This window comes from Lycium barbarum, chromosome 12 (genome assembly GCF_019175385.1).
Source record: "Lycium barbarum isolate Lr01 chromosome 12, ASM1917538v2, whole genome shotgun sequence".
Lineage (NCBI taxonomy): Eukaryota > Viridiplantae > Streptophyta > Magnoliopsida > Solanales > Solanaceae > Lycium > Lycium barbarum.
In genome coordinates this window covers 32,513,205-32,539,635 of record NC_083348.1, presented here as the reverse complement: position 1 = coordinate 32,539,635, position 26,431 = coordinate 32,513,205, and the positions used below count along the sequence as shown (strand labels likewise).

The window sequence follows — 26,431 nt, the reverse complement described above, 5'->3', positions numbered from 1 at the left end:
AATATTTTGGACCGTTTAATACAAGTAATAAACTTTTAATGTCTTAGTAATCTTTTAGATGCCACCGATATGCAAGTAATAAACTGTTAAACATGCATATCGTTTAGATGCCATCGATATCCATATTCAGAAGATGGCTAAAGTGTTCTTTGAGTTAGGTGGAGAAGCTAGTCTCAAGCAAGCATTTGTTTCATCACTTCCGAAGATGTTAGCAAGCCGGACCATGACGATCGTTGAGGAGAAGTTTTAATCAATAACGATCCCACCGATCGGCTACATCAGGCAAGCCATATTTCTAGCGTTGGATGATATCTGCCCAAAGAGATCTGTTTTGAAGCAGATCATACGAAACAATCCAGCCCTTGATAAAGCTTGCGGAAAGTCTAACCTAATTATTGGGTCAAGCTGTTCATGCCATGTCCCCAGACGAAAGGGAAGGTTCAAGCGATTCAAATGGCCAAGGCCTTCACGAGAAGGATCCCAGTTCAGGAGGCGCACGAAATATTTCAGGAGAAAGAGGCCGGGCAAGTCCCGGAAAAATGATAGATGCTTCATCTGCAACAAGATTGGGCATTATGCAAAAAATTATCCCCAATCCAGAAGGTCGATCAAGCTTCTTACTGAAATAGAGGACTACACTGGTATCCATCTAGATGAAGATGGTGATCTTGAATCTGTACTCTCATTAGAGGACGAACCCACAGAGAAGACCCTCTTTTCCATAGATGTGTACACATTCTCTTTGCTTTATTTATTGTTTTGCGTTTTCGCTTTTTGTTATATGCTAAAAGAATTGGCAAGAATTATCAACGCATATAATTTTTTGTCCTTGAGATTCTATTGGCGTTTTTATTTTTCAAACTTCATGTCTTCATCATTGTATTAAAGTTTATTTTGGGTTTACTCAATCTTTTTGTGCTGATTATTCTTATTTTTCGAATTTACAGATTCATTTTAGTAGCTGGAGTTAGAGAAGAGGAAGATGACTTCGCAGACATTTGTTTGGCCGTTTCGTCTATGGTATGGAGATATATAAAAATTTACTTATCGATATTATTTTTATTTTATGATTCACATATAAGTTTGTTGACAAAATATTTTTATTTTATTGTTTCGGGCTTTCAGCCTATTAATGCAGGGTAAACCTACTTCAACCTTTCATTGAATGCAAGAAGATCATTCGGCGGGTGGGAGAATCACAAATTTCAGATAAATACTTAATTTATTTTTGGATATGAGATACTTTAGAATTTTATAGATTAAAATTGAAATGTAAAACATATTGTACATAGTTTGTAAGTTTGTAAATATTATATTTAGTTTGACAAGAATTTGAATGTGATGTTTGTGACTATCAAGCGTATCTAGTTTTATTCTGCAAACTTCATTTGTGTAATTTGGAATATGTATCGTGAATGCCATGAAATTTAGTTGTATAATTGTGTATTATTTGTATGAAACAAGTCATGCCTAAAGTTTTGTTGCTACTACTCATAATATAGGTATGAATATGGAATATCTGAAAATAGTTAATTAGGGAAAAACAACTATTCATAATATAAATGAATATGGAATATTTAAAATAGTTAATTAGGGAAAAATAACAATAAATTTGAAATGGAAAGATTTCTGCTACCAATAAATTATTTTTATCAATAAATTTAATTTAAAAAATCAACCTCTGATCTTATGTGAGATTTCTAGCTACGAAACTTTAAATTTGAAGCTAAACATATTTTTTAATACTAAGAGGTTAATTTGTAGCATAGCTATATATTTAAAATTTTGCGGCAAGATAGATTACTTCTTTTGCCACAATGTTTCACTTTGTGGCTAAAGCATGAAGTTAGTCATAGAGTTGGTTTGGCGTGGCAAAAGAATAAAAATCATTTGCTATAAGTATATTTTCCGTGGCAAGAATGTTTTTACCATTTTGGCTACAAGACACAAAATTTCGTAGCAATAAGTATTAGTCGTTAGTCACGGACCATGTAAAGTTTGTAGCTAACTTTTAGCTACGCTACATTTTGCTACGAATGCTACGAAAAAAAAAAATGTGACTAAAGTGTTTAGCCACAGAAAATTTCATCTTTAGTTACAACGTATTCTATAGCAATGGATGCCTTGTGTTGTAGTGACAGGAGACATGCTATACATTTAAACACTTGAAAATAATACACATATCAATGACATAAATTCTTAATCACGTAACTAATAATTTGTTACTCATTGACTTGTTTTACATCCTGAAACTTAAAAAAAAATTATCCACTTAAACATCTATTTCATTTAACTCAAAAGTTCCTAATCAATAAATATTAAGGCAAAGATTTAAACATGTAGAAAGGAAACCCCATATGAAATATTAGAGATAGAAAATAGCGAGAAAGAACCTTCAGATTCTTTCGATTAACAACGGAAAGCAAGTACAATCTACAGATTTCCAAAGCTAGCAAAGCTAACTTTAAAGCCACGAACTCGAAGCCGCGAATGAAAACCTCAAACTCCAACTTACTGTTCTATGCTTTGTGCGTGTGTTTTTGTCTACGTTCTGTTTATTTTTTGGGCGTCCCCTCTTTGTTCTGTGTTGTGGGTTTATATTTATGTTGTGTGTTGTGTGAGTGCGTGCAGCATATTAAAAGGGACGTGAAGGAGCAGGAGTTGGGGAAGTGGTGTTGGGTAGTTAGTTTAGGATGGGTTTTTAGAGATGTTAGGGAGAATGGAAAGCTAAAGGATAATGTTGTGGAGTGATTTAAGGGACAAGGGTTTAAGGGGATTAGGAATGGGATTTTGGGAGGCTAGCTATGGTTGAGAGACGTGAGAGTGAGTTGCTGGTGAGGTTTAGGTTAGGGTGAGAATTTGTAGGGATAAAGGAGATGTGCAGGTGAGGTAATTAGAACTTTTTTAGGAAAATAATTTTTTTTTGTTTATTTGTTTTGTTTTGCTTAAAAGATATATCATAAAAATATTAACTAACCATCTTTAGACTACTAAAAATATAGAAAAGTCAAATAGCTAATCCAAAATAAAATATAACTAAGAAAACTACTAAAAATCACTAGCTTATTTATTAAAATCTAAATTAGAAGAAAAATATATTTTTTTGTAAATTTTCTTTTCTTTTTAAAACAAAACTTATCCTAAAATGTGACTCTATTTTTGTAGTTTTCAATAAACCTACTTAAAAATGAGATAATAACCAGAATATATAATTTAGACTTTAAAGAAATATTTAAACACTAAAATGACGGTCATGCTAAAATTTCATTTTGACCAATTTTTAGGGCGATTAGGAAAAATAAGAAGAAATAAGTATCCTCCAATTTTTAAAAATTCTTGCTTAGCAAAAAATTCGAAGATAGTTGGTGTTAAAAAAATAAAATTCAAGAGTCCAATCTAGTATCACGAACTACACGCACCTAATTCTCACCTCGATGAGATACGTAGGGAGCCCTTCTTGGGTTCGGTGATCCTTTAAAAAAAAAAGAGTTTTCCTTATTCAAAAAATCCAAAAAAAGATTTTACCTTATTTTTAGGATTATTCTTTGTAGAAAATCCCAACATTTGAAAAATACCAAAAATGTTTTCTGGCTAACAAATTGCATGAAATTTGACTAACATTTTAAGATGTATTTTTTCACCAAATTGATATTGTCACACCCCTTTTTTTCCTTAAATAAATAAAAAACAAATTAGTTATAAATTTATTTAAAAGGGTTTTTCCAATTAAAGTGACATTTTGAAAAGGGATTATTTTATTTATTCAGAGTCGCCACTTGGAATTGAGTTTTGGTGTTCCAAGTCACCTTATTAAATCCCTAATCAAAAGGAAAATTGACTCTTTAATTATTGGTCTGCGAAAACAAAAGTCCGGGTAAGGAATTCTGTTGATCGGGGAGAAGGTATTAGGCATTCCCCGAGTCCCGTGGTTCTAGCACGGTCGCTTTATCAACTTGTGTTCGGCTTAAATTATTTTGGATAAAATGTATTTGTTTAGCTATGCCTATGATTCGCTTAAATATTGTTGACCTTTTACTAGTCTTGACTAAGACACGTAGTTGCGACCTCAACCTCGACATACGCCAGCTAGACACGTAAACGCGACCTTAACTTGCGTATCGCACCTAAAAATTTTAACCAACTTGCCTTTGCTTAAAACATGATGATTATTTGGTCCCTTTTCCATTCTTTTACAATGGGTTTTGAAGCCAATTCGCAACTTATCTCACTCCCTTACCAATGTTTTTACCACTCTTTTCTTTTCGAGTTTGCAATGGGTCTTGAATAAATTCATATCCCATCTCGCTCAAACTCATCATAATTAATTTAGTTAGGCCTTAATATGGAAGTTGGCAACATTATCAGACCAAATATTGTTCTGTCGCAAATTAAACTTAAGTACAAACTGGTTCAAACCCTCCACGCATGGCTAATGACGATTACAGATAAAAGTATGTAATGATTCATCAACGTATACATACAAATCATCCAAAAGAAATCCAATGACCCAAAGCTGAGTAGCAGCTGTTCTTTTTTGTTTTGTTTTGTTTTTTTTTTTTTTTTTTTTTTACTCTCTGTTGTTCTTTTTTTTTTGTTGTTGTTGTATGTATCGTTTCTGTGCGTATATATGCGTTTATATAGGTGTGTGTATGTGTAGATGGTTGTGTGCATGTGTATTGGTGAGCAATCGTGTAAGAGTGGGAGAATGGAAGATAAGTATTGCTGAGAGTTATTAGGGAGAGGGGGTTAAGGGGATTAGTTTTTTTAGAATTATTTTTTTGGTGGATAGGAGTAGGGTAACGTAAGTGCTGGTGAGTTTATTTTTTAGGTTAGGTTTTGATTTACTTTTTTTTTTTTCTTTTTGATCCTTTTTTTATGTTTAAAATATAAAGATAAAAAAAGAATACTAACGAACTATGTTTAGACTAATAAGAATACAGAATAGCTAAAGAGCTAGTCCAAAAACAAAATGTAACTAAGAAAAAATACTAGCTTATTTATTAACCCAAATTAGAAGAATTTGTTTTTTTTAATTTTTCTTTTCTTTCCTCTTTTGAAAGAAAAACAAGACTTATCCTAAAATGTGAATCTATTTTTGAAGATTTCAATTTTTAAAATAAAAGTTACTAAAAATGAAATAAAAATTAAAATATCTAATCTAGACTTAAAAGAAATATTTAAAAGCTAAACAGGGCGTAAAAACTTATGTTCGGTCAAAAATTAGGTGTTTACAGAATGTCCCTCTTTGCTTGAAAACATGAAGAGTTTTCAGGCAAAGATGTGAACACTGTGACTGATTTTTGACCTGACTATTATTTGAAAGGCGACAAGATATAAAAGAAAAGGATGTGACCGAGTCCTGGTTTTGGGCATCCTACATATCCCAAGTTATAAGGGAATCAGGTCACGTGTAGTTCAAGTGAGTATATGCATGGAATGATGAGTTGGAGAGTCGAGTGAGGTCCTTTCGAGGTTCCGGTCCGTGACTCTTGTTATAAAAAGAATAAAAAGTACAATAAAACATGAAATGAAATACAAGGTCCTATTTACTCTACTTGTCTTGAAACTTTCTCTTAGACCTTCACTTGGATTTTCAGTTATCACCTCACCTTCGTTCGGTGGGTACCTTGATCTCAAAGTATGATCTTGAAGTAAGAATTTGAGACTTCAACTTGCAACTTGGAATGAGTTTTTGATGCTGTTCCGAATAACAGTTCGCAGAATATTCTTGGATGCTTGTTTATTGATTAGAAGTTGAGAAGGTGTATCTTGAGACGTTGGGCCACCTTATGTGTCAAAGCTAACTCTGTTTGCCTTCGAGATTTGAACATTCTTCTTTTCTCTGATCAGAGATGGAACTCCATTCTTGAATATCAATTTTGTGCTTGCGGGAGAACCTGCAAGCCATCAAAGACAAACAAGACGAAAAAAAAAATTCTGTCCCAGTTTGTACCAGGAAAGTTTTGTGAGTGTTAGCAAAATCATGAACCACTTGGGACTGTATTCTGAGGTAGTCAACCTGAAATTTTTAAATAAAACATGACTTTATTTTGAGGTAGTCGACCTGAAAAAAATAACTTTATTCGGAGGTAGTCAACCTAAAATTTAAATACGTGACTGTATTCTGAGGTAGTCAACCTGAAAATATGACTTCATTTGGAGGTAGTCAACCTGAAAATATGAACGTGACTGCATTCTGAGGTAGTCAACCTGAAATTTAAAAACGTGACTGTATTCTGAGGTAGTCAACCTGAAATTTAAATACGTGACTGTATTCTGAGGTAGTCAACCTGAAATTTAAATACGTGACTGTATTCTGAGGTAGTCAACCTGAAAATATGACTTTATTTGGAGGTAGTCAACCTAAAATTTAAAAACGTGACTGCATTTTGAGGTAGTCAACCTGAAATTTAAAAACGTGACTGTATTCTGAGGTAGTCAACCTGAAATTTAAATACGTGACTGCATTCTGAGGTAGTCAACCTGAAAATATGACTTTATTTGGGGGTAGTCAACCTAAAATTTAAAAACGTGACTGCATTTTGAGGTAGTCACCCTGAAATTTAAAAACGTGACTGTATTCTGAGGTAGTCAACCTGAAATTTAAATACGTGACTGTATTCTGAGGTAGTCAACCTGAAAATATGACTTTATTTGGAGGTAGTCAACCTAAAATTTAAAAACGTGGCTGCATTCTGAGGTAGTCAACCTGAAAATAAAAACATGACTGTATTCTGAGGTAGTCAACCTGAAATTTAAATACGTGACCGTATTCTGAGGTAGTCAACCTGAAATTTAAAATACGTGACTGTGTTCTGAGGTAGTCAACCTGAAATTTAAAAACGTGACTGTATTCTGAGGTAGTCAACCTGAAATTTAAATACGTGACTGTATTCTGAGGTAGTCAACCTGAAAATATGACTTTATTTAGAGGTAGTCAACCTAAAAATATGAGAAAAGCAGGGATTTTTGTTCCCTAAAATGCAACCAGGGAATGTCGTACCCTGTGAAGACATGAAAAGAAATAGGGGTTTTTGTTTCCTAAAATGCAATCAATAATAACAGGATTATATGCATATCAAAGGAAAAACAAACATTTGAGAACTTTACTTTATAGCGTTCATCAATTTTTTAAGAACTGTTTTCCTAAATTTCTTCGCCCCTATTTTCAACAAAGAAAAATTTGTTAGTCTTAAAATGGCGGTCAGTTTGTGGCCTTCACTCGCTGTGGAAATTATCTTAGAGCCCATCCCACTTTACGAAAAACGAGGCTGACATGTGATCGACCAAATTGCTTAGAAACTATCTTTGCTTGCGAGAGACCATGATCTTCCAATGCCCACCTTGACTATTTTGTACTCCGTATCATTTTGCGTATGTGGTGTAACCGATCTTATTCTTAGAGCGAATTTTTGTTGTGGTGATCCTTCCCCCTAGTACCTCGAAATAATGCTTTGCTTGTTCGGGCAATTCACTTTTCTGGATAGATCACGAATGGCTTTATGTCGTTGCCGATGCGGTGCGTGCCCAGTAGTCTTCGCTCTGTACCGCTGGGAAACTATAGTCAATTTTGCAGCCTTTTCTTTGCTCTTGAATTTGACACAAGATTATACCGAAAGGGACTCAAAGAACATACTAAAGATAAGGAGAAGAAAATGACAAAAAATAAAAAATAAAAAATAAAAGGAGTTATGTTTAAACAAAAAGGTGTCCCTTCGGGGAAAGAGGGAAGAGACTTATCTGGAGGTATATACCGACTTCAACGAATCATGACATGCATTTTGGACTGGGCGCTTGATCCGTCTGAGCTGTCTAAATCTCAAAATATAGTACCCTTCAATCCAAAACCGAGCTTTCTACCTAGATCGTGTTCATGCCAGAATAGAAGAAACTCATTCGATCAACGGTTCCCTTTGCGGGTCTTTACCAACTGACCTTTCTCAACTAACAATCATCTTATAGTGCCTTTGAGGGTTTTCACCAATAAGACTCTCTCATTTTTTATTTTTTTAACTTACAATCGTCTTATAGTGTCCGTGAGGGTTTTCACCAATAAGACTCTCTTATTTTTTTATTTTTTATTTTGAACTCATTATCGCCTTATAGTGCCCGTAAGGGTTTTCACTAGTAAGACTCTCTCATTTTTTCTTTCCTCCTTTGCATTCAAATAAAGCGTTGTATACAACACCAAAGTCGTGGCACGCTGATTTGGCATTCTCAAAGATCGATTAGAAGGTATTAAAGGGGAAAGGCAAAAAGAATCATAGATTGAATTATAACTTTGGAACCTTTTTATGAAATAAAATAAAAAAAAATGTCCCAGTTTCTTCGAATACTAGGGAAATATGATTTTTTTTTTTGTGGGACCGAACCCCGGAATAGGGCTGCCTACGTATCCTTTTAGGAATCAGGTCGAACGTAGTTCAATAAACACTTTTTTTTGTGGGACCGAACCCCGAAATAAGGCTGCCTACGTATCCTTTTAGGAATCAGGTCGAACGTAGTTCGATAAACACATTTGATTTTTTTTTTTGGTTATATATATATATATATATATATATATATATATTTATTTATTTTTTTATTTTTGGCGCTACATTAGTTCCAAAGAGGGGAAAACAAAGAAAATGTAAATAAAGTTCAAAGGGGCTAGAAAAGGGTGACCGGTGTTTGGATAGTGAGAACGACAGCCTTTCATCATCCCAAATTGAAAATGCCAAGTACCATAGCGTCGAAGTCAAAACATATCAAACATAATATCTTTTGACTGAGTCTGTGTTAATGGCTATGTCAGTCACCTTTCCTTCTATATCGGACAACTGCAAAGCTCCCTTTGACAACACCTGTTTGATAACATAAGGGCCCTGCCAATTTGGGGCGAATTTTCCCGTCGCTTCTTCTTGGTGCGGAAGGATTCCTTTCATAATAAGTTGGCCCACCTCAAAATGTCTTGGACGCACTTTCTTGTTGTAAGTGCGAGCCATCCTTTGCTGGTATAACTGGCCAAAACAAACCGCCGTCAACCGCTTTTCATCGATTAACGATAGTTGTTCTAGTCTAGACTTCACCCATTCAGTGTCATCAATCTCTGCTTTAACAATGATTCGAAGAGAGGGGATCTCTACTTCTGCTAGTATGACCGCCTCAGTTCCATAAACCAATAAGTAAGGAGTTGCGCCAACAGACGTACGGATAGTCGTGCGGTACCCTAAAAGAGCAAAAGGCAATTTCTCTTGCCATTGCCTGGATCCTTGTACCATCTTCCTGAGGATCTTCTTGATGTTTTTGTTTGCAGCTTCAACAGCTCCATTGGCTTTGGGTCGATAAGGGGTAGAGTTGTGATGCACAATTTTAAATTGCTCACATACCTCCTTCATGAGATGACTATTAAGATTGGCCGCATTGTCCGTGATAATGGTCTTTGGTATACCAAAATGACATATGATGTTAGAGTGAACAAAGTCTACCACTGCTTTCTTGGTGACTGATTTGAACGTAACAGCTTCTACCCATTTGGTGAAGTAGTCAATGGCAACTAGAATGAATCTATGCCCATTAGAAGCTTTTGGCTCAATTGGCCCAATAACATCTATCCCCCAAGCTACGAAAGGCCAAGGAGCAGACATAGGGTGCAACTCCGAAGGGGGAGAATGAATTCGGTCGCTGTGAATTTGGCATTGATGACACTTGCGAACAAAGCAAAAACAATCTCGCTCCATGGTAAGCCAATAGTATCCTGCTCGAAGAATCTTCTTTGCTAGAACATAACCGTTCATGTGCGGGCCACATACTCTAGAGTGCACTTCATTCATGATCATTTCAGCTTCTTGGGTATTCACACATCTCAACAAATTCAAATCCGGGGTCCTTTTGTATAAGATCTCCCCACTCAGAAAGAAACCATTAGAAAGTCGCCTGATAGTTCTTTTTTGATCTCCATCGACATGTATTGGATATTGTTGTGTTTTTAAGAATCTTTTGATATCGTGATACCATGGCTCACCATCTAGCTCTACTTCAATTGTATTGCAATAACCATGTTGATCCCTAATCTGAATCTCCAATGGATTAATGTAAGCATTGCCTGGGTATGGAAGCATTGAAGCTAAAATGGCCAAAGCATCAGCCAACTCATTGTGAAATCTGGGAATATATCTGAACTCGATTGACTTAAACCTTTTGCTAAGGTCCTCCAAACATTGTTTGTACGGAATGAGCTTGATGTCTCGAGTTTCCCATTCACCTTGAGCCTGCCGAATGAGTAAGTCAGAATCTCCCAAAACTATTAACTCGTGTGTATCCAGATGTATTGCCATGTTTAAACCCATTATACAAGCTTCATATTCCGCTGTATTATTGGTACAGAAGAAACAAAGTCGTGCCATGGCGGAATAATGATGCCCCATTGGTGAAATGAGAATTGCCCCAATCCCCACACCTTTAATGTTGACCGCTCCATCAAAGTATAATTTCCAGACGTGACTGTCATCGCGAACTTCCTCCTCAACTGAATTAATCTCTTCGTCAGGAAAGTAAGTATTCAAAGGCTCATACTCATCGTCAACTGGGTTTTCTGCCAAATGATCAGCCAATGCTTGTGCTTTTATAGCGGTGCGGGTAACATAGACAATGTCGAACTCCGTAAGTAAAATCTGCCACTTTGCTAACCTTCCACTCGGCATAGGTTTCTGAAAGATATACTTCAAAGGATCCATTCGAGATATGAGGTGAGTCGTATAGGATGAAAGATAGTGCTTCAGTTTCTGGGCGACCCAAGTCAAAGCACAACACGTTCTTTCTAAAAATGTGTATTTTACCTCATAGCTTGTGAACTTCTTGCTCAAATAATATATCGCTTGTTCCTTCTTGCCTGTGGCATCATGTTGTCCTAGAACGCAACCAAAGGAATTATCCATCACTGATAGATACAAAAACAAAGGCCTACCCGGTTCTGGTGGGACAAGCACTGGAGGGTTAGATAAATATTCCTTAATCTTATCAAAAGCCTCTTGACACTCGTCTGTCCACTTGACAGCGGCATCCTTCTTCAACAGCTTGAATATGGGCTCACATGTAGTGGTGAGCTGAGCGATGAACCTACTGATGTAGTTCAACCTACCAAGAAGACTCATGACTTCAGTTCTATTCTTCGGGGGCGGTAATTCCCGAATGGCCTTTATCTTGGAGGGGTATAATTCAATTCCTCGCCGACTAACTATAAACCCTAGAAGTTTCCCAGATGGAACTCCAAATGGACACTTGGCTGGATTGAGCTTGAGGTTGTACTTGTGCAATCTTTCGAAGAACTTTCTCAGATCACGCACATGGTCAGCTTGAGTTTTGGACATAATGATCACATCATCGATGTACACTTCAATTTATTTATGCATCATGTCGTGCAAGATAGTAGTCATAGCTCTCATGTAAGTTTCCCCTGCGTTCTTCAAACCAAATGGCATAACCCTGTAACAGTAAGTACCCCATGGGGTGGTGAAGGCGGTCTTTTCTGCATCCTCTTCATCCATCAAAATTTGGTGATACCCAGCATAACAATCAACAAAAGATTGAATCTCGTGTTTGGCATAATTGTCAACAAGAATGTGGATGTTAGGCAAAGGAAAGTTGTCCTTTGGACTGGCTTTGTTCAAATCTCTATAGTCAACACAAACTCTGGTTTTCCCATCCTTCTTTGGTACGGGCACAACATTTGCTAGCCATGTAGTAAATCGGACGACCCTGATCACATTTGCACTCAATTGCTTCATGATTTCCTCTTTAATCTTATCACTCACCTCTTTCTTAAATTTTCTTTGCTTTTGTTGGACTGGTGGGAAATCAGGGTATGTAGGAAGTTTGTGCACTACCAGATCAACGCTCAAACCTGGCATGTCATCATAAGACCAAGCGAACACATATTTATATTCAAACAAAACCTGGATTATGTCATCTCTGGTCTTTTGTTCGGCATGAATGCTTATCTTTGTTTCTCTAGTTTCTTCAGAAGTTCCCAAATTAATTGCCTCGGTTTCATTTAGATTAGGCTTAGGCTTATTCTCAAATTGATCCAGTTCCCTTTTTATTTCTTCAAAAGCCTCTTCTTCATCATATTCATTAACCTCTTGATTCATTGTTTCGAGATTAAACAGCTCTTTAAGATTTGTACGTGAATTCCGCATGCATGTCATGTTATTAAAGTCGGCGTTAATGAAACTGAAATGAAAATTAAATAACAAAATTAGGGAAAAGGAGAAGATAAAATTGACTAAGAAACTGAAACTTCATTTTATTGAATTGGAAAGGATAGAAGGGTTAACATTAGAGTATAGCAACTAAACTATTTGGATTACCACCCAGAGAATAATCCAAATATAGAAAAAAACAGCAAAATAAACTACCAAGACTCCTTCTTCGTGGGGAGAGGAGTGGCTTCCCAGTTGGCGAGCTTGACTTCTGGGCCAATACGTTGCACATCTGCATGACTAGGGCCTTCACCAATCTGAACCATGTTTACTCCATAGAACATTTCTTTGAGACCTTGACATATTTCGTCCACATCATCTTGGACAGACATGTCCTTATCCTCTTCAAGACGTGACCTAGTAAAAGACTTGGCAATGTGGGGAATGGGCTTTGGCAATTTCCAAACCTTATTTTTCTACTCTTTTGCCCATTTCCTGTTAGCATTAGTTGGTCTAAAACCCAAACCAAAAGTATCTTGATTACCAAATGGAGAGATAGGGTCAACAATTCCTTGCAATGACACCCCCAAGCCCTTTCCTGGCTCATAACCGTTTTGCAGCATTTGTGTAGCCACCATGACTGAAGTAGAGGATAGACAAGGCTCTAGGATAGGCTTCCCTTCCATAAACTGATCAGCTGCCACTATTTCAAAGGTCTGAAATATGAGGGATTCACAACCTTCCTTAGCCTCGACACATGGGACAGAAGGGTCTCTATATATTGAAAGATCATCTTCACCGTGAACAATAATTTCTTGCTTCTCATATTCAAACTTGACCACTTGGTGTAAAGTAGATGGTACCACTCTGGCTGCATGGATCCATGGCCTTCCTAAAAGCAAGTTGTAGGAAGTGTCCATGTCTATAACTTGGAATGTGATCCCAAAATTAACAGGTCCAATTTTTAAAGTAAGATCAATCTCACCAATGGTGTCTCTTTTTGCGCCATCGAAAGCTCGAACACACACATTGTTAGTACGAATTCTATCTGTGCTAATTTTCAAACTTTGCAAAGTAGAGAGGGGGCAGATGTCCACACCCGAGCCTCCATCAATCATGACTCTTTTCACATAATGTTCTTCACATTTGACAGTTAAATGCAAAGCCTTATTATGTCCAGCTCCTTCCACAGGCAACTCATCGTCGGTGAAAGTGATTCTATTCACCTCAAATATTCTATTGGCCATCGTTTCCAAGTGACTTACAGTTGTTTTGTCTGAAACATGTGCCTCATTCAGAATTCTAATCAATGCTTGACAGTGCTCTTTAGAATGTATGAGAAAAGATAGCTATGAAATCTGAGCAGGAGTTTTTCTCAACTGATCAACAATAGAGTAATCCTGAACTTGCATCTTCTTCATGAACTCTTCAGCCTCCTCTTCAGTGATAGGTTTTTTCACTGGAAATTGGCTATCCCTAGCTTGTTTGGCTCTCCTTAATTCTTCTGGAGCATAACACCTCCCAGAACGCGTTAAGCCACCGGTTTCGTCTATTTCTTCAACAATCTCCTTGCCCTTGTAAGTCACAGTGATTTTGTTGTAGTTCCATAGGACAGTTTTCATGTTTGTCACCGGAAGTTGTGTCGTGTGCTTTATCACAATTGGTTCTGTCATCTTTCCTAAACCATTCTGGTTTTGACCAAACCTGGGAAAACCACTAGGAACATATAATTTTGGTCCAGTTACTAATGTCTCTTTTTTCTTTGTGGCTCCAGGAACATACAATATCAACTTCCCTGAGCCTTTGAGATTCACATTAGAACTTGCAACTTTTACACACAATAGTGCTTCTCGTGCAGACTTTGTCACCATACCCAACCCTTCTTTTAAGGTGTCAATTTCCATTATTGTTTTGCCTGTTTGCTTGTATTCCTTATCGTCACAGATCATCCCAACAACATGAGCATTGTTGTGAGAAGGAAGTGGGTTGTTGGTGACATTCGGAGCCTCTTTGTCATGTATCACAATCGCTTTGTCATCAATTAGCTTCTCAATGGCTCTCTTCAAAGTAAAACAATTTTCTGTGCTATGACCCTGAGCGTTAGAATGATATTCGCACCTGACAGTGGGGTCAAAACCTCTTGCATTTGGGTTGACATTATACGACATGATAGGTTCAATCAAACCCAATTGTATCAATTTCCGCAACAGGCTTGTGTATGATTCTCCAATTGGGGTGAAATTTTCCCTCTGTCTTTGTTCTCTTACATAATAAGTCTTAGGACGTGGATTATAAGGTGCTTGAAAATTTTGTTGTTGGGGACGAAAGCCTTGTGGAGCAGGCGCCCTCCATTGTTGGCGTTGAGGAGGTCGGGCATATGCCTGGGTGTTGAAAACCGTAAATTGGGGTGGAGCAATTAAGTAGTGGGGATCCTGATGCGGATAAAAATGTTGAGGTGAGTTGGATTGTCCTCGTAAGATTTGGTGGTTTGTCCCCCTTTGAGCAGCACTGGACCCTGATGCCATCATGGATCCTTCCTCTTTCTTTTTTCGATTTCCAAAACCACCAGACCCATTTTGAATTGCTTGGGTGGTAGCCTTGAGTGCTACCTGACTCACAATTTTGTCGGACTTGATGCCATTTTCAACCATTTCCCCAACTTTAATTGCTTCTGCGAATGTCTTTCCCACTATGGAAAGCAAGCAATGGAAGTAATCAGGTTCTTGTGCCTGGAGGAAAACATCAATCATTTCCGACTCCTTCATCGGTGGTTTGACCCTGGCAGCTTGTTCCCTCCACTTGATAGCATATTCTCTAAAACTCTCGGTAGGCTTTTTTCTTATACTGGCGAGAGAAGTGCGATCAGGCACAATATCAATGTTATATTGAAATTGTCGAACAAAATCTCCTGCCATGTCATCCCATGTAGGCCAATTAGAAATATCTTGATCGATGAACCATTCTGAGGCAATTCCCACTAGACTTTCTCCAAAATATGCCATGAGTAATTCTTCCTTACTCCCTGCCCCTCTTAGTTGATTATAATACTTCTTCAAGTGTGATACAGGGTCACCGTGACCATCGTACTTCTTAAACTTCGGAGTCTTAAAACCAGGGGGCAAATGAACATTGGGGAACATACACAAATCTCTGTATGAGACGCTTTTTGGACCTCTTAATCCTTGCATAGTCCTCACACTCTGCTCTAGACTCTTCATTTTTCTAGCCATTTCTTCTTGTCCCTCATTCTTAGCAGTTTTCTCAATCTCGACGGGGGAACTATACAGCTGAAAGGGGTTATACGAGTCTGGGACTTTAAAGGTCAATTCCGGAGAATAATATTGATCGTGTTGACCTTTAGATGGAGGCTCATTATTGGACTTCTGTACCAATGTTGGTTGAGGGATTGTAGTAGTTTGTACAGCGGGGATGAAAAGTGGGTTATTTCTGAGGGGTGCATTTGGAGGGCGCACAGTGGAAGTTCCAAAAGTGTTGGATATGTTAACATGTGGACCAAATCCAGGAGGAAAAAGTGGATCACTTGTCGGGGTTTCAATGGGGATTGACATAGTCACATCCGGGAATCCAGGGATTGAAGATGGTGGAGCTTGCCCATTCATCCAAGCCTGGTACATGTCAGCCATTTGTTGTCTCAACATCCTTACTTCCTCTGCTAATGCTGATTCATGTTGAACCATCTGACCTCGAGATTCATCACCGTCTGACTCGTTTCCATCCTTATGGGCCATTATCCCCTTACTTTTGGACCTTGTGTTATATTCGTGAGGAGCCAGTTCAACCACAAACCAACCACCTTATCTCAAAGACGAGAACAAACAAGTTAGGGTTTAGCATTTTGCAGATATTAATCACACGTTGTATGCCATGCACCTAAATTATTTCCCATCTAATATGAGCATCAGAAGGCTTTCATGTTTCATCCCGGCTTTTAGGTGAATTCATTTCTCATTTTTTTCGTTCTCTTTCGGTGATTTTGAATTATTTTGATCGAACCCATTAAGGGATGCCTACGTATCATGTTAAACATGAATCAGATCATTACGTAGTTCATGAAAAAGAACAAATTTGGATTTTTTGAATCAACTAAAAATATTTTTATTGACTTTCAAATTAGTATTTTTCAATACAAAGACGTAAAGGAAAATAACCAAAAAGAAAGGCACCATAGACTGAAAAGACTAAATCGGGACTAGAATATCCAAAACAAACTAAAAATAAAGACTCGAAAAGAGTCAGTCTCAAAATACAACTACTGAACTAGAACTCCTAATAATTATAACTAAACTTCAATCTTGCGAAATCCTCAATATTGTATGTGAACTAATGCATATCTGCTCATGGTGCTTCTGGCCCAGGCTGACCCCCTAACATGCGATATATCTGCTTCAGTTCTGCTGTGAAGTGGCGTGCGAAGGTAGGCACCTCTCTAGCAAATTGCTCATAACCCATCCCCTGACAGTCCAGACAACTTTGAGCAACATGAACAGCTAAATTGTGGACATGTTCTCTAACATCTCGATAATTCCGCTCCGGGTCTTGGACTTGCTGCTGGCGAGTATTGGCTATCTCTCTTATACCTACCTCACGGTGCAATGCCAATTCAAGCTGGTTTCGAATCCTTTCTCGGTCATTCATTAATTGGTTCCTTTCTACATCAAACTGAACTCTCTCTTTATCGAATTCAGCTTGTTGTCGAGTTTGCAGGGCCAAGAATTGAGCTTTCTCGTCTTCAAAACGCGCTTTCTCCGCATCAAAGAAGTCTCCCTTCTTATCGAGTTCCCTCTGTAACACATCAACGACTTCTCTAACAATGCCCAAATCCTCGTATAAGGTCTGAATTGTAGAGCGATGTTTCCTCTCAGCCGTTTTTTGGGCTGCTCTAGCTCTAGCACCCATCTCTACCTCCATCTGGGCCAAATCCTCTCTAGCAGTTTTTAGTTCTTTATCGATAGCATGTAGAGTGGACTGATAGTTCTCTTCAACTTCAAATCGAGCTTGCTTGATTCTGACCTCAACCTCTGCCTCCTTGTCTCTTGCTTCTTTTACAGACCCTTCAGGCCTAACCTTGAGGGGAGCTTGATCATGAAACCAGTGAAAGTACAAGAGATCTACCTCTCCTTGATCACGATCCTCTATCATTGTACTCAAACCTAGGACCCGATGGCCGCCCCAAATTCTTTTAGCTTCTAATTCTCGACGCCGATCTTCTGATTTTACCTCCCATACAAAATTCTGCATGTTCTCAACAATAGGTACGATTTGCCTCCGACCTAGCTGGCGTAAAACTCGAAGTGGAGCATACGGCTGAAACCCTCTGAGGCCCATTAGAACAAAAAAGGGCCGATAAAAAGACATGCAGATCACCTCAGCCGAAGGAAACCAATGATAATTCCAAGTAATCTGAGAAGCTGTCAACTCACGAAGATACTCTGCCCAAGCCTTGACGCCTTCTGGCAAATTTTTCCTTAATTCCTCCACCCTATCTAGATGATCTAAGATATTGCTCTTCCAATCCGATTTGAATTTTGACTGGTAATGATGGCGGTATAAGTGCTCTAGAAACCACACTTGTAATAAAGTGTTACAACCTTCAAAATATTTTTCACCCTCTCTGCATTCAGTCAAAGCATGATATATATCAGCTAGGATCATTGGTAAGATGGTGGAATCTTCTCTCTTCATCATAGCTGTGACTATCCCAGACAAACGAATGTCGATTTTTCTGTCTCGTCTAGGAAAAACCATGGTTCCCAGGAATGCTACCATGAATTCTTCTTGCCTATGCTTTTCCCATGTAAAGTAGTGATTCCCATTTTTTAGTTGCTTTCCATATTGTAGAAATCCTTGTTTGTTTCCATATCTCGCATATAAGAACTCCAAAGTAACCCATCCATTGTCCAAACATAACATACGAGGGTGGTTAAGGTGTATTTGCTCCAAAACATTATTTCCACTAACATTTCTTGGAGCTAGAGGCGTTTTGTTACGAAGGTTCTTTCCTAACCCCGTGAAACCACCTAGTTCTTCCAGTGTAGGAGTCAACTCAAAATCTCTAAAGCGGAAGACGTTGTTTGCAGAGTCCCAGAACGGAATTAAAGCCGCAATTAGGTCCCTGTCAGGGCTGATTCTCATAATATCTGTGAGGAATGCCAGATGTTTAAATATCGAGGTCTGTAGATAATGACCCATGTCGTTCCACCAAGCCAAGAGTAGCGGTGGGGTTTTGTTTGCAATCATAAACTCTGGGGGTTCATTGACTTCTTCAACTGCTTCATCTCTTGGCCTCTTATCACATCTCTTCGGTATCATTTTGGCCTATTTAGAAAAATAAAAAGGACTTCGAATTAAGACCTAAACACAAAAGAAAAATAAAATAAAATAAAAAGTTTAAAAAATGTAAAAAGTGGCTATTTTTCACAAAAACAACCCTTATATGCTTTTTGTAGCAAGATTTTAGGGTTATCTTGGCAAAACGGCCAGACGCGAAAACTAAAGTACTATAATGATTTTTTTTATTTCTGTTTTTTTAAAAAAAAAAAAAAAATGGGCCAAACCTGAGGGAGGTTTCCTACAATAAAGGGTTTTTTTTAAAAAAAAAAAAATTAATAAAAAAAAGACCTTTTTTTTTACTAAAAAAAAAACTTTTTTTTTTTTGAGAATTTTTGTGAAAAGACAAAAGACTAGATTCTTTCTGGTTGTTTATAAAAAAAATGGGTATATAATAGATCTTTTTCTTTGTTTTACTAATCACCCTAAAAGCCGATCAACAATGAACAACCATTCCGAATAACATTGCAAATAGCACATATGATGCACATGTTGGTCAACAGAAACAGGTGCCTGTCTTAGACGGACTCGGCCCCTGTGCCGAGCCCCACTAGGTTAAATGCAAGTGATGCAAACAAAGCACGGCCTACTAGGAGTACCATGTCTGTATTCCAGTTCTACTAAGGTTAAACCTAATGGAGAAAGGTATCTAGACTGGCCGTAAAACGAGCGGACGACTCGAGTCGGGCGAGGGACAATGTACCGGTAGCAGCGCTTTCCGGCTTTGTTGTGAGTTCTCCCCATCCTAAACATGTGTGACTATAAATCCTTCACCAGGGACCAAGGGCTCACTAGCTTTATCTCGGCAGAAGTGGGGTGCATAGTCGCAATTCCCGTTTTTGTGGAAAAAATGTATTATTGAAGACTCAGAGGGGGTACGCGAGAGAAGACAAATATATTACAGTTCAATAATATCAAAGCAGTAAATAAGCAGGCATAGAGCACATTAGTCCCATATATACAAATATCCAGGAAATAAAGAAAGCCAAATGCAAGCCAATATATAAAGCTCGAATTCTGGTCTACGAAACCCAGAGATTCTGGGTTCGGTCCCCAGCGGAGTCGCCATCTGTCACACCCCTTTTTTTCCTTAAATAAATAAAAAACAAATTAGTTATAAATTTATTTAAAAGGGTTTTTCCAATTAAAGTGACGTTTTGAAAAGGGATTATTTTATTTATTCAGAGTCGTCACTTGGAATTGAGGTTTGGTGTTCCAAGTCACCTTATTGAATCCCTGATCAAAAGGAAAATTGACTCTTTAATTATTGGTCTGCGAAAACAAAAGTCCGGGTAAGGAATTCTGTTGATCGGGGAGAAGGTATTAGGCATTCCCCGAGTCCCGTGGTTCTAGCACGGTCGCTTTATCAACTTGTGTTCGGCTTAAATTATTTTGGATAAAATGTATTTGTTTAGCTATGCCTATGATTCGCTTAAATATTGTTGACCTTTTACTAGTCTTGACTAAGACACGTAGTTGCGACCTCAACCTCGACATACGCCAGCTAGACACGTAAACGCGACCTTAACTTGCGTATCGCACCTAAAAATTTTAACCAACTTGCCTTTGCGTCCCTTTTCCATTCTTTTATAATGGGTTTTGAAGCCAATTCGCAACTTATCTCACTCCCTTACCAATATTTTTACCACTATTTTCTTTTCGAGTTTGCAATGGGTCTTGAATAAATTCATATCCCATCTCGCTCAAACTCATCATAATTAATTTAGTTAGGCCTTAATATGGAAGTTGGCAACATTATCAGACCAAATACTGTTCTATCGCAAATTAAACTTAAGTACAAACTGGTTCAAACCCTCCACGCATGGCTAATGACGATTACAGATAAAAGTATGTAATGATGCATCAACGTATACATACAAATCATCCAAAAGAAATCCAATGACCCAAAGCTGAGTAGCAGCTGTTCTTTTTTTTTTTTTTTTTTAATTTCTTAACTACATGACTTTAATAGATAGCCTAGATAAACTACGAAACAACAATCGTTATACTAGTTAATTCTTCACCTACATCTCAATCTTTATCTGCATTCATCTTTTGTACTAATTCTTCTTTATTTATTTATTTTAAACAAAAAAAAACGTTATTGTCCTTAAATCGTTTCGTAGTTAACAAATGTGGGGTCAACTAAACCAATACAAGTATCTCTTATGTTTTTTAAAAAACAAAAAAAAAACAAAAAAAAAAACAATTAAAGTAATTATTCGGTCCACTAGCGAATACAAAACAAATTTAGTCCCCAAATCCTATTATACCCTCTTTTGCCATTAATGACACATTTTAAATAAAAACTTCATCATCACACCCCACAGTAGCAAACGTGGAAAAATATTAACATATCAACCCATCAAATACCTCATAATTTCAATATACAAAAAAAAATGCCAAATATTTTACATAAATTATATGAAGCAATTGAGAGATTTTGGAAAAAAATTGGACTTCTAACACGCAAGAAATAATCACGTGTTTTGTCAATTTTGCTCCAAATTTAACAACCACAAAAAAAAAAATCCAACATACATCATGTTATAACGTTGAAGAATAATAATCAGTTAGACACGCGTGAAATGTGAGAAAAACTTTATAATAATGGAATAAGGTCTCATATAATCATGATATTAAATTATACAAAGAAGATTGCGTGTTACCTTTGCGTAAATACCTCGCTGAAAAATAATAATATGAAGCTACAATATTCTACCGATTTCCCAGTTAATAACGACTAACTTCAAGTCCGCGAACTCGAAACCGCGAAACGGAAAACCTCGAACTCCAACTTAATTTTCAAAGAAAAACCTTTTCGAATACTGGTATTCTTTATCTCTCGGTATTTTTTTGCTCACTGTTTTGCTCTATTTTTACTGTTTTCTCTAAAAATAAATTCTCTACTGCTTCTGATGTGTTTTTTTTTTTTTACTCTCTGTTGTTCTTTTTTTTTTTTTTTTTTGTATGTATCGTTTCTGTGCGTGTATATGCGTTTATATAGGTGTGTGTATGTGTAGATGGTTGTGTGCATGTGTATTGGTGAGCAATCGTGTAAGAGTGGGAGAATGGAAGATAAGTATTGCTGAGAGTTATTAGGGAGAGGGGGTTAAGGGGATTAGTTTTTTTGGAATTATTTTTTTGGTGGATAGGAGTAGGGTAACGTAAGTGCTGGTGAGTTTATTTTTTAGGTTAGGTTTTGATTTACTTTTTTTTTTTTCTTTTTGGTCCTTTTTTTATGTTTAAAATATAAAGATAAAAAAAGAATACTAACTAACTATGTTTAGACTAATAAGAATGCAGAATAGCTAAAGAGCTAGTCCAAAAACAAAATGTAACTAAGAAAAAATACTAGCTTATTTATTAACCCAAATTAGAAGAAAAATATTATTTTTTTAATTTTTCTTTTCTTTCCTCTTTTGAAAGAAAAACAAGACTTATCCTAAAATGTGAATCTATTTTTGAAGATTTCAATTTTTAAAATAAAAGTTACTAAAAATGAAATAAAAATTAAAATATCTAATCTAGACTTAAAAGAAATATTTAAAAGCTAAACAGGGCGTAAAACCTTATGTTCGGTCAAAAATTAGGTGTTTACAGATATGAGAAAAGTTGCAACTTATAATACTTTTCATGTAGTTTTCAAATATATAAATTTTAATGTAAAAATATTGAGTTAATTTAATTCAATTTAGCTTTCAAGTTTAGTCAAATTGACTCTTGAAAAACGAAAAGTGTCACATAAATTGGAACGGAGGGAGCAATAGTTAGTGTTGATCCGGGCCGATATTTCTTAAATTTTAAGATCTCGCGAACTTTGTATTGATTCAATTCAATAGTAAAATTTAAGCATCTATATATAGAGCCATCTTAATTAAATTTCTAGGCTACAGTAGGTATAAGATTATTATTTGTTTGAAAATGACAGAAGGGATAAGAATTGTCTAGGCACTTTCAAAGATGAAAAGCTGCAAATAATTGTGGTCGTAAAATGGGCAATGTGGCTAGTTACATATCTTCCCTTAGCTAATCTCTTCCCTTCCACACATTCCTCTTTTATATATAATTGCCTTTCCAAAGTGCTGTCTTAACCAAATCTTCTATTCAAAGGGATATTTAGCATCTTTATTGACTTCAGGTACAGAATGTTCTGGCTGTCTGCTGCTGCCCTACAAATACAATAGTGTCCTTGTGTTTCAATTTCGGAGTCTCACTGGAAGACCTTGATAGACTGTAACATAAGCTTGTAAATTGAATGTCTATTTGGTGTAACAAGAAAAAGATAAACCAATTTTTTTTTACTGGATTTAATTATCTTCACCAACATAATAATCAAAATAAGTGTTTAGCCGTTGTATACGGTAAAAACCGGATATGCGTTAAACCGGTGAGACCCGGAACCGAGGGAAGAATGGGACAAGAACGTGCATGAAAACTTTGGTTCTGAACCGGAGAAACGCCCGGACCAAGGCCAGGTAGGGCATCATTTGGTCCGGTTTCCTTCATGGCCGATTTAGTCGTTGTCGTTGATCCGTTTGGTCGTGGCCGTTAGTCCGTTTATTCGTGGCCGTTGGTCCGGGAGATCCGTTGTGCAATTGCCACGCGTCGATAACGTCCTGTCACGCTCAACTGCCAATCGTACGGGTGTCAGACCGTACGGCCAACCTAACCCAACCTAATCCAAGTCACAGTTTTCTTTATTTTTTAGTTTTCTCTTATTGTATGGAGCCCATGAGGCAACACTATAAATAAGGGTCAATGCCCACTTTTAAGGGGTTGGCTCCTTAACATCAAGAACATTCCTTTGTACTAGAAATATATACAAATCTCTCTCTTATTATTGTGTTGCAATCCGAATTCATTGTCTTCATCTCTATTGCATTTCTTCAATCGAGTAACATACATATATTAGTAAACAAACAAGTATATAGCAAACCGCCGATTATTAGTTGCTTCCTCATAGTATATTCATATATTTCTTTTCTCTATCAAAGAGGTTTAAGACACAACCACATATCATATACCTCACCCAAAAATTTAATTGATTATCCAAATTCGGGGTAAACAGTTTGGCACCCACCGTGGGGCTAGGATAATAGTGGTCTTTTATCTTGATCTCTACCTTACCCGTCAAAATCGAAAACATCTTCTGTTCGTCACTGAAAGAATGGACTAAATGGCTGACAGTGGGAAATCCGGTCACGTCAACAACAACGAGATCGTGGCCGAAAACGAAGGCAGCGGTCCACGAGGATTACCAAACCCCGCTGATCCTAACCCCGTTAATTTGACGGAGGGCCTCAACCATCAACACACCGTGGACTAAGAGAATGCAGCCCAACCGGCTACCGACCCTTTAAATACACACAATTCGATTACTTTGTCCCGGACTCAGGGCCGGAAAGAACCGGATACCCCAAAGGATAATGTTGACTTACGTTTAATCTTTGAAATGTTGCAGGAACAGAGAGCGGCGATTGCCGAACAGGGAATCGCAATAGCCCGGTTGCAAAACGGAGGGGATAAAACGACCTCGGAGGAGGCAAAGGATGTTGCTGAACCCAGAAGAGATGAGGCACATATGGTTGAGAGTGATGGGTCCGGAGCTGGGTCCTCCACCGAGGTTCTGAGAATGCTCGAAACTTTGGAAAAACGGGTAGAATCAACCGAGAAGAGGGTGGAAACATACAACTCTCGGGTAGACCAAATCCCGGGGGCTCCGCCTTTACTGAAAGGACCGGATTCGAAGAGGTACATCCAAAGGCCTTTTCCTCCGAGTGCAGCTCCAAAACTAATCCCGAAGAGGTTCAAGATGCCGGATATCCAGAAATATGACGGCACAACGGACCCACACGAACACGTGACCTCATACACATGCGCTATAAAAGGCAATGATATGGAGGAGGACGAAATGGAATCGGTATTGCTGAAAAAGTTCGGGGAAACTTTCTCAAAAGGGCCATTGACATGGTACAACCATCTGCCCGAGCATTCGATCACTTCATTCGAAATGCTCGCCGATGCCTTCATAAAAGCTCACGCCGGTGCCAAGAAAATGCAGGCCCGTAAGGCAGATATTTTCCGTATAACTCAAAGAGACGATGAATTACTGCGTGAATTTGTCAACCGATTCCAAAGGGAACGAATGGAGCTCCCCCCGGTTCCAGAAGAATGGGCTGCACAAGCTTTCACAAAGGGGCTCAATGTTCAGAGCTCAACGTCTTCGTTCAAATTAAAGGAAAGCTTGCTCGAGTACGAGGCAGTGACATGGGCTGATGTCCATAACCGATACGAGTCGAAGATTCGGGTGGAGGATGATCAATTCGAACTTCCCCCGGGGCCGATAAATGTGAACAAAAGTTTTGAGAGACCAAGGAAAGGTTACGAAACGAAGGCCGAGTCATCGAGGGAAAGGTATCGGCCATACTCCCATTCGAAGAAGCCAAGCTTTAGGTCGGAGAAATCAAGGGTTAGCCCAAGCCATTTCTCCGGTCGGGGTAGTAAACGGGTCGAGCGCCCGTCGAACAGTCGGGGCCTCTCATTCAGGAGCGGTGCCGAAAGCTCTGCCGGCAACAAGGATTTACCAAAGATATCGGAGTACAACTTCAACGTCAGTACCTCGGGCCTATTCTCGGCCATTGGCCGTGTCCCGGATAAGATGGCCAAGACCTCTAAGGTCGGATCCGGGCCAACGAGACCCGAGCATGGTGTGTGAATACCATGGAACCCATGGTCAAAGAACCGAGGATTGCCGCCAGCTAAGAGAGGAGGTAGCCCGGTTACTGAAGAATGGTCATCTCCGAGAATTGCTGAGTGAACGAGCCAAAATCACTACAAGGAAAGGGAGGCTCATCGAAGGGCCGAGCCAGTAGAACCCCAGCATGTAATCAACATGATAGTTGGGGGCACCGATGCCCCTCGAGGGCCGGTGATGAAACGGGCCAAGGTTTTTGTAGTTCGCGAAAAGTACAGCCGGGATTATTTCCCTGAGGTTTCCATCTCTTTCAGCAACGAGGATGCAGAAGGCATCATTCAACCGCACAATGATGCATTGGTAATTTCTATTCTTATCTTTAAAACTCAGATTAAACGTATTTTGATTGACCCAGGTAGCTCGGCCAACATCATCCGGTGGAGAGTGGTCGAACAGCTAGGGCTGCTCGATCAGATCGTACTGGTAGCCCGGGTACTTAGCGGGTTCAACATGGCGAGCGAAACCACAAAGAGGGAGATGTCGTTGCCGGTCAACATCAATGGCCCTATCCAGCAAACGGTGTTCTATGTGATCGAAGGGGACATGAAGTATAACGCATTACTGGGCAGACCCTGGATACATAGCATGAGGGCCGTGCCATCGACATTGCATCAGTTGCTGAAATTCCCGACACCGGAGGGGATAATAACCATCCGAGGCGAACAGTCCGCTGCAAGGGAGATGTTCGCGGTCGAGGAAACGACACCTCAGCCCGAAAAATCAGATCAAAGGGAGAAGGACTCAACCGGGGAAACAGACACCAAATAGCAATCACAGCATACAGGGTTGGACCCGGGGTGCGAAGAGGATGACTTCGGTGTGCCCAGATCGTTCGTCATGCCGGATGACTCGGACGTAACCAAGTCAACAGTAGAGGAGCTGGAGCAGATAATCTTGTTCAAGTATCTACCGGACAGAAAGGTATACCTGGGCACGGGGTTAACCCCGGAGCTCAGGAACAAGTTAATTGAATTTCTTCGAGCTAACGCAGATTGCTTTGCATGGTCCCGTATAGATATGACAGGAATATCACCGGACGTAGCAACTCACAAGCTCAGCTTAGACGGGAAGTTTCACCCGGTGAAGCAGAAGAGAAGGCCCATGGCAGAAGCAAAACACGCCTTCGTAAAAGACGAGGTAACAAAGC

At 38.4% G+C, this 26,431-nt stretch overlaps 2 protein-coding genes across 2 annotated transcripts; both read right to left on the bottom strand.

Moving 5' to 3' along the window:
• Positions 1–13,528: 13,528 nt before the first annotated feature.
• Positions 13,529–15,928, bottom strand: LOC132624182 (uncharacterized). The gene has a single exon (XM_060339001.1). It carries the CDS (start codon positions 15,926–15,928, stop codon positions 13,529–13,531), a length of 2,400 nt encoding a protein of 799 aa, XP_060194984.1.
• A 248-nt stretch (positions 15,929–16,176) lies between these two features.
• LOC132622799 (uncharacterized) lies at positions 16,177–21,996 on the bottom strand. The gene is made up of 2 exons (XM_060337473.1): positions 21,197–21,996; positions 16,177–18,515 (listed from the first exon to the last, which is right to left on the bottom strand). The coding sequence occupies exon 2, from the start codon at positions 18,507–18,509 to the stop codon at positions 16,536–16,538; it is 1,974 nt and encodes a 657-aa protein (XP_060193456.1). The 5' UTR covers positions 18,510–18,515; positions 21,197–21,996; the 3' UTR covers positions 16,177–16,535.
• Positions 21,997–26,431: the final 4,435 nt, after the last annotated feature.